Raw genomic sequence first — 9008 nt, forward strand, 5'->3', positions numbered from 1 at the left:
GGGGGAGTGAGTGAGCAGCTGTGTGGTGCTCAGTTGCCAACTAAGGTTAAAAAACCACGAGGGTGCACTGTTCAACTAACCAGATGTGAAAGAGAAAATGTGAAAGAGTTGAAAGAAGTAGTATTCCCATTGAGACAACAGAGAATGAGGTTGCTTGCTAAAGGCTTTTTGATGTTTCAGAGGAAAAAATAAAAACATTTGCACCACAGTAAGGAAGAAATGAGAAATAATAATGATGGTAACATACATCTCCCATTTCTTCATTTTTGTTCTTTAGCTGTCCACTAAGGCAGTAATGTTGGAAGACAGAATATGAATGAATCTGAACAAGTCAATAGTAAGTGAGAATTTCAAGCTAGTGTAATTCAGCCCGCAAGGCAGGGCTCCTCTACCATTTTTTCATGTTGTCTTCAAGGCTTCTTATGTAAATATTTGGGATTTTGGCAGGGTGCTTTCTCTTTTTTATTGAAGTGAAACATTTGCTGCAAGCATACTGAATGAAGTCTGCTTCGTAATTATTTGCAGTAACAACTCAGCAACGGAGACTTACGGTTGTAAGACTGCCAATTCTGTATTAATGTGATCTTCTTTTCTCCCTCTCCCGGCTGCAGCAAGCACGCAGTTGGTGTAGGAAGTCTGCAAAGCAGAACAAGCAACCATATCCATCTGTGTCAACAGATTCCCGCTTCACCACTCTGCCAGCCTTTCTTCCTCAGAGCCACCAATCTGTCCCTGAACAACCAAAAGAAATGGGTCAAAACAAGGTACATCATGCAAAAGGCCTTGGTCATCATCTTGGTTTCTCCCAGCAGGACCTGAGAGACAGTGATCGAGGAGACTTCACACGCAGATCCAGCAGTGCCTCCAGCATTTCGTGTTCATTTCAACGAAGCAAGTCTCTGTTCTGCTTGCCCACAGTGAACTCCTCCTCAGCCTCAGAGACTTTTCATTTCAGTGAACCATTTCAGTTCTTAAATACTGGGTCACCTGCAACCAGGTTAAAAACATGGAGATGCAGCCCCAGGCTTAACATTGACGACTTGGAGGGTGCCCAGGAGACTGATGTAGACACAGGGATGAAGCTGTCCTTCTCAGACCTGTCTGTGGTCTCTGCATACTCTGCCCTTAATGGATTTTGCAATGACTTGGAAGCCTCTCTTCCCCCACAGAAGCAAACTGTCGGTAAGACTAAACAGGCAGCCACCAGTGGAAGGCCTGTATCAGCCATGTGCAATACCTTTGAGTCAGCTGACGGTTCACTGCCTTCTCTCTCTGAATGGTCTTCCAGCTCATGCATGTCAGCATCTCTCTCCAAGCAGCCCAAACAGTCCTCGAGAGCAGCTTCTTGTTCCTTGGATGATCATGGTAGTGTTTGCCCAGCTTCACCAGCTAACGAAGAAGAATTTTACATCTGAGGTTTCTCTGTCTTACACCTTCCAGGGCAAACGTGTTCTACTTGTGAATGACAGCAGTGGGCCCACCTTGAGCTTGCAGAAGGTTCCTTGCTGAGGAGAAGGTGATGCAGCAGAGCATGCTAAATATTTGAAGAAAACATTTGGATCCCTCAGAGATGGGTGTCCCCAAACGATGTACAGTAAAGCAGTCTGAGCTTGCACCCTGTAAGTTTGTGCTGGAGGGGATGATCAGAGGCTTGTCCATGGCAGTGCAAGGTGGATGGTTTCTATGACTGACCCTTGGACTGGTGGTGAAGGAAATCCCAAAAGAGGCACACACTAATCCAGTTTTCTTTGGCAGAAACTGAAGAGTGATTTGTGACACCAAACTGCTTTAACTTTTCTGAGAAATTCCCTTAACTCAGCAAAGATGGGAGGGGAAAGGGGTCTTCTTTCCCTTTCACAAGTTCCAAAGGCAGCTCTAAGCACAGCAGGTGCCATTAACACGTCTCCAGTAGAGTCAGGCATTTCCTGCGAGGACACACACGGTTCCTTCTAACTTCTGAGAGTTGGCCGTGCTGAGGTGGGGAGAAGCTTCACTCCTTCCCCAGGGAAGAGGAAGCTCAGCTGTATCTGTTACTTCGACAGTCCAGGATGTGGAAAGTGCCAAAAGGGAAACCTTACAGAACATTTTCAACCCATCCCCTCAAAAAGCCCATCCTTTCCAGATGGAAGGGAGCCATCTGGGCTGTTGTCTGACCGCTCATGTAGACAGTGGTAAACCCAAGTAAACCATGTTTGCTACTTCTAACTCAGGCAATACAGAGCTTACCTTTTTGGAATACAAAGCAAGGAAGACAACCCAGCATTTTTATATATTGCTACACCACTAGTCCCAAATATATGGCAGCTCCCTATTTTTTAAGGGGTTGTTATTTTATTCTTCATATTTCCAGTGCAAGCATACTTCTTTCTGAGTAAAACACATTTCTTCTCAAATACCTCTCTCCAAAGGGAGAATGAATCAAATTTTACTGGCTTTTCAAGTGATGTTTTTAAAATATGCATTCTTGATAACCTGTTTTGCTCCAATTCATTTGGTATTAAAAAAAAAAAAGTAAAAAGCTATTAATATGACAGCTAAGTACCTTCACGAGGATTTAAGTTGTATATACAGATTGCATCATGCATGTTCTGAAAAGTTACATTTTTGGCAGAGAAGTGGTGCCAATTGCAGCTCTGGCCTACCCAGTGAGAAAATGACCATGTGAAAAGGTGTATGTATAATGCTGTATGTAACCTATATACAGGTGCAGATGCTGAAGACCTACCATGATGGCGTTGTGGTGGATGGAATAAAAACACATTTGCAGAGAAAAATGTTTGCTATATTACCAGGCAGTTTTACTCAGAAGAATTGCTGCTTTGAAAAAAAAAAAAACCCAAACAAAAAGCGCACACATACTCTAAATAATATTTACAAAAAGTGGAACAGGTCCCCTGACCCATTTAAGTAAATGCACAGTTTGTACAAATAATTCCGGAAGAAAGTCTGGGGAAAATTTAGTACAGGTTTATAGGGGAGGAGGGGGGATTCCATTAAACCTGCACCCCCAATCCGGAAGACGCCAGAGGGATAGTCAAGAGTCAGGATGCTGCTCCTCAAGGCTTTTTCCTTTTGCTGTCATTTTCGCCACACACGGAAAGAGGCATCAGGCTGAAGTCCAAGTCTCCTCTTTGTGAGATGCTATCATAGCATGTACCAGAGGTAGACCTTGTCTTTTGTGCTAAACACCATGTATAAATAGGAAAATCTATTCAAGCTCTAAGAGCACAGGAGATTATCAGCCTCCTCCTGCCCTCCAAACTGTTCAGGCTTACTGCAGTTTTGAGCCGACTGTTCTTTTAAGAAATGTCTGGGACGAGAAATAGCACCAATGAAGGATTTGTCACGTTGTGCATGTGTTTACCTGCTCTATACTTCTTCAGAGTCCATGCAGCCTTTCCCCTGACTTTCGGGCCTTTAGATCAATCCCCCTCTGAATACAACGGACCCAATTTATCCAAAGTTGTGCTCCATGTTATTGTTTGCACCCTGTCAAAATACTTGTAAAACACTGTGAGGTCAGACCAGCAGTTTTTTCCATCAGCTTGCAATTCACCGTACGAGCAGCAATGCCTAGGACAGTCAGGCTTCACAGGTTTAAACTTATGATTCATTATTTTCTGTCATATTCATGGTAGTACAAAAATAAATGATGAAATAGCATTGTATATTTATGGGACAGCCATTTTATCAAGACTAGCCACTTCCAGATATGACAACCAACAAGATAATTTTGGTTCAAATCTGTTAAAAAATTTAGTATTCATTATTTGGAACAGGAGAAAAAAAAAGCCTTTTCACAATATTTTAATAATATAGATAACATTTGATCTGAACATGAAATCAAAAACTGGTTTGAGTTGATGTGTCTGTCTGATCCTGGAATCATGCCAACACCCAGACTCCTGACAAAAGCTGATTGGGGCTTTTAACGAAGAGGAGGCTTTGAAACATCTTTCCGCCTAGGGTATGCCTCTGCAAGAAGGAGTTCAGCACATCTGGGGGCCGTCTCCTGACGCAGCAGGAAGCACTGGTACTGAAGGTCTACAAACAAGCACAAGATAACTCAAGTGTCAATCGTGAGGCTCATGTGCAGCATTAACTGGCAGCTCCGCAAACATCTCAGTTCCAGATTTTACCACATTAATCCTAATGGGAAGAAAGCCAAATGAGCTTCCACAAACTCTGAATTTATGCTGTCTCCACTGGTTCTGTCTCCAAGTATTTCTGTTCTGTTTATTGATACTTAGCTAGAAATGAAAGTTTTAATTGTTTACATTCATGGTGCTTGTGACCAAGTTTTGGAATAACTGAGTGTCCTACTGTCAAGAAAAACAGAGATGATAGTGTACAGAAAACTTTTGTCTATAATAAAGCAAGCCAGATTTTGAAGAGTGTGTCACTGAAGGTAGGCTTCATTAATTCTCTTCCCATTATTTAAGAAGGGGCTGATCTCTTCAGAGAGTTGAATATGCACAAGTTTCATGGCATTTACTTATTGTTTTGATTAAATTATGAACAATGTCATTTGAGAACTGCAGGTTTTCCCTGAACTTCCTTCTCACCCCAGAATGTGTTGCTTCTGTGAAATAAAATAGAGATGAAAAGTCAGTTGTGCTTAACCTTCTGTGTGTTCATTTATGAAGTATTGCAGACTCACTGACTATTTTAACTAGGCTTCAAAATGACTGCAGTGACACAAGCTCTCCAACTCTTGGCAGTGCATGTCGGTGGGATAATTACAAAATAAACATAGCAAAAATATTTTTATGTTGGACTCAGCTTTGCCTCTGCAGACCGGATCTTTTGATTCTCGCTGTGGTGTTGTAAATCATTTGCTCCAGTAAAGCTGAATGATAAAATAGGAGCTGTGACACATATTGGTAATCTTGCGTGCTTAAATCCCATCTTGGTTTATTTCATGTACATTGGTCTTCATAATAGTGCTTCCCTCTTATTTCCATCAGTGTGTGGTGTTATCTATTATACATTTCTTTTTTCCCCTCATGGGACGTGTCTGCATGTCAACATTACATTGTATATGCAAAGCTATGTAAGTTTGGCTTTGTTTCATTTTTATGGTTTAACATTGTGGGTTTTATATATATTTATACGGCAGTTATGGTGTTGTACAAACATCAGGAGTTAGAATAGGCCTCTGGAGGTCATCTAGTCCAAAGTCTCTGCTGAAAGCAGGCACAAAGCTGCTCAAGCCTCAAAGCTTTGAAGTTAAATCAGGTTGTTCAGGACCTTGTCTGGTCAGGTTTGAAAATATCCAAAGGTGGCAATTTCACAGTGTCTCTGGGCAATGTGTGCCAGTGCTTCACCACTGTCATGGTGAATGAACAGTGGTTCCTAATCTGCAGTCAGAATTTCCCATGTTCAAACTTGTGATCTTTCCCTCTTGTTGTTTCGCTGTGTACCTCTGAGAAACTCTGGCTCTGTCTTCTCAATAATCCCCCTCTAGGTGTTGGAAGACTGCAGTTGCTCCCGCAGCTTCTTCTTGCACATCATATGCTCTAGCTCCCTGACCATCTGAACGCTCTCGTTTGTCAGTATCTCTCTTTTAGTGGGAAGCCCAAAACTGTATGCAGCCCTCTGGATGTGGTTTGAGGAGTGCTCAGTAGTCAGGAAGAATAATTTCCGTCAACCTGATGGCAACTCCCTTGCTTATACCACCCAGTATGCTGCTGGTCTTATCACTGCAAGGGTACACTGCTTAATCATGTTCAACTTGCTATTCACTGGGACCCCAAGATCCATTTCTGCAGAGCTGCTCCCTAGCCAGTAGGTCCTTAGCTTGTGCTGTCATACCAGGTTAATCCATGCCAGGTGCAGGACTTGCATTTGTCTTTATTGAACTTTGTGAGGTTCTTTTTGGCACCTTCCTCCAGCTAGTGAAGGTCTCTGTGAATGCTAGCCCTGCCCTTCAGTGTATCAGTCAATCCCCCCAGCTGGGGGTCATTTGCAAACTCGCTGAGGGTGCATTTCATCCCTTTATGCAAGACATAGACAAAAATGTTGGAACAGCACTGGACCCAGTGCTGACCTCAGAAGAATGCCACTTGCAGCTGGCTACCAGTTAGACTTTAAACTGTTGACCAGTACACTCTGAGCCTGACAATTCAGTCAAGTTATTCACCCATGTTGTAGTCTACCCATCTAGTTCATGTTTCCTTGATTTGGCTACAAGGATACTGTGGGAGACTATGTTGAAAGCCTTACTGAAGTCAAGGAAAATTACATTCACTGTTCCTTCTCCATCCACCAAGGAAGTTATCTCATCAAAGGCGGCAATCAGGTTAGTCAGGCATGATTTACTGTTGGCAAATACGTGCTGGCTTTTCCAAATCACCTTGAGCATGGAAATGGCTTTGAGGATTTCTTGATAATCTTCCAGGGGACTGAGGTTAGACTGATAAGCCTGTAGTTCCCCAGATTATCCTTCTTGCCCTTCTTGAAGTGGGTTATGACATTTTCTTTCTTCCAGCCATCTGGAACTTCACCAATCACCACAACCTTTCAAAACTGATAGAGACTAGTTTCACAATGACATTGGCCAGTTCCTTTAGCACTGTCAGATGTAGCCGATCTAGCCCCACGGACTTGTGTATGTCCAGCTTATTGCATCCCTGGCTGTGATTAGTGTGATTAGTAATTTGCTCCTCCAAACTTTGTTTGGTTGCTACTAGATACAGACACGTGGCAGGCCTGACAGCAGACCTTGTGAGTGAAGATCTTGTAAGTGAAGACAGAGGTTTTTCCAGTTACAGAAGACAGGAACTGTTCTAGTCTGTTCTGAACCAGTTTCCAGTTGTTCAAAGAAGGCTTCGTCTGTCTTCTCTTCTTGATTGAGTGGGTTGTAGGAAATGCCCACAATAATATCCCTTTTGTTAGCTTCTCCTGACCCATGAGCTCTTGACTGTTGCATCCTCTGTTGCCTTGCAAACGTGCATGCATTCATGCCACTCAGTTGCCTAGAGCACAAACCCCACCACCATCTGCCTTCCTTTCCTAGAGAACCTGTATCCAGCCACGGCAGCTCTAGTTACAGAACTGTCCCATCACATCTCTAATTATCTGTTTTTACATCCTGAGAGTGATGGGGTCTTTCAGGAGTGATTTTCAGGTTCAGCAGCCTGAGCATTGGCACTGGCCATCCCATCTGCCCAGCAGACTGGAGCTACCCTGGTCTTGGTAAGACAGTCCCATCTCACAAAGGGCTTTGGAAGCACAGTAAAACCATGGATGCGTTAACTGTTGAAGAAATCAGAATATTGGAACACACTGGTGTTTTCAGTGGCTGGTATCAGCAAGGAGATGAGCTCTTGTGATTCTGTACAGAAGCTTTTCAAGGCCTGCAGTTTCATGCCTAGGTAGCAAGCACTGCAGTGGCCTAGCTTGGACACATGAGTTTGCCTTCATAAGAACATATCCAAAGGCTATATGAATGATTGTGTGGCTGAGGTGCCATAGATGGCACTTTTGTAAATGGTTTTCCTCTCTTGAATTTGTCCAGTTGCTTTCTGAGCCCTTTTATCATCTGCAGCATCCTGTGGCAGGGAGTTCCACTGCTACATGTGGAACTACTACATGTTGTACAGGAAGGTTTATCTGCCAAACCTGCCACCTGCTAACTCCATTTGATACACCCTAGGTTTGCTCTAGGGAGAGACAGTCAATAGCCATTTCTTGTTCACCATTTTCAGGCCACTCATGGTTTTATAGATTTCTATAAAACCTCCCTCTGTTCTGTTTTCTCCTTTCAAGCTGAGAAGTCCTAATCTAGTTAGTTATTCTTCATAGGAAAACCATTCCATGCTTTTGTTCATTCTTGTTACCCTTCTGTTCTTTTTTTTCTATTCTGCTATGTGCTTTTTGAGCTAGGGGGTCCATAACCACACATAGTTTTGGAGATATAGATGCACTGTGGATTTACAGAATGGCTTGAAGGTGTTTTCCATTTTATTCTCTGTTCCCTTCCTAGTAATGTGACTTGCTGCTTTGACTGCGGCTGAGCACTGAGCTACCCTTTTCATAGATCTTTATATAGCCCCAAGGTCCAATTCCCAAGCAGTAAAAGTGAGTTCAGAGCCTACTATCATGTATGTAAAATGAGATTTATTTTTTTGATGTAATTAATTTTAGAATTAGCTACATTGAATTTCATCTGCCTTTTTATTGCCCAGTTGCTGTGTATTGTGAGAGTCTTCTGCAACTTCCCCAGTTGTCCATCATCTTTACTATCTTGGATGCCTAATAACCTCAACAAACTCCCATCTCACTAAGCCCCCCTTTTTCCAGGTTTAAGTCATGCTGAACAATATAAGCTTGAGTACAAATCCCTGCATGACTCCACTGCCAACCTCCTTCCACTGTCAGAACTGGCTATTTATTTCTACCTTCTGTTTCCTGCCTTTTAATCAGTCCTTTATTCACATACCCTTACCTCTTAAACCATCACAGCATGGTTTCTTTAAGAGGCTTTGATGAAGGACTTTGGAGAACTGTTCCTAGCTGTACACCTATTTGTTGATGCCTTCTGAAGACTCTCATAGATTTATGAGGTGTGATTTCCCTTTATAAAACCATGTTGACTCTTCCCCAAACTAACTCAAAATCATTTCTGTTCAGATAATGAATTCTCTCTCATGTAAGCCTGTCATTTGAGTACAGAGCAATCCTCCCTGTGGCATCCTTTCCCGGCTTCCAGGACTCAGTATAGTGTAAATTGCTAAATTTACACAGAATCCAGACTTCCTGAGCCAAAAACTGTGTTCAGATCCCTGTGTGACCAACTGCTACATTGTGCTACCGATGGATTTATCCTCCATCAATTTGTCAAATTTCAGAGAGTCTGTTGAATCTCTTTTCATTCCTTGGGCTTCCACAGCAGTTCATGGCAATGAACAGCACTGAATTCATGCCCTACATGAGAAGATAGTCACGTTTATTTGCAGCCTTCACCCAGATAATTTCACTGAGCGCTTCCTGTTCCAGAAGTCAAT

At 42.7% G+C, this 9008-nt stretch overlaps 1 protein-coding gene across 1 annotated transcript in view; it reads left to right on the forward strand.

Moving 5' to 3' along the window:
• Positions 1–1415, forward strand: part of FAM124A (family with sequence similarity 124 member A) — a 69438-nt gene extending 68023 nt beyond the window's left edge. The window contains exon 3 of the mRNA XM_009290251.1: positions 612–1415. Within this exon, the coding sequence (XP_009288526.1) occupies positions 612–1415 (804 nt within the window). The remainder of the gene's footprint in view (positions 1–611) is intronic.
• The last annotated feature ends 7593 nt before the right edge of the window (positions 1416–9008 follow it).

Source organism: Aptenodytes forsteri, unplaced genomic scaffold (genome assembly GCF_000699145.1).
Source record: "Aptenodytes forsteri isolate BGI_AS27 unplaced genomic scaffold, ASM69914v1 Scaffold155, whole genome shotgun sequence".
Lineage (NCBI taxonomy): Eukaryota > Metazoa > Chordata > Aves > Sphenisciformes > Spheniscidae > Aptenodytes > Aptenodytes forsteri.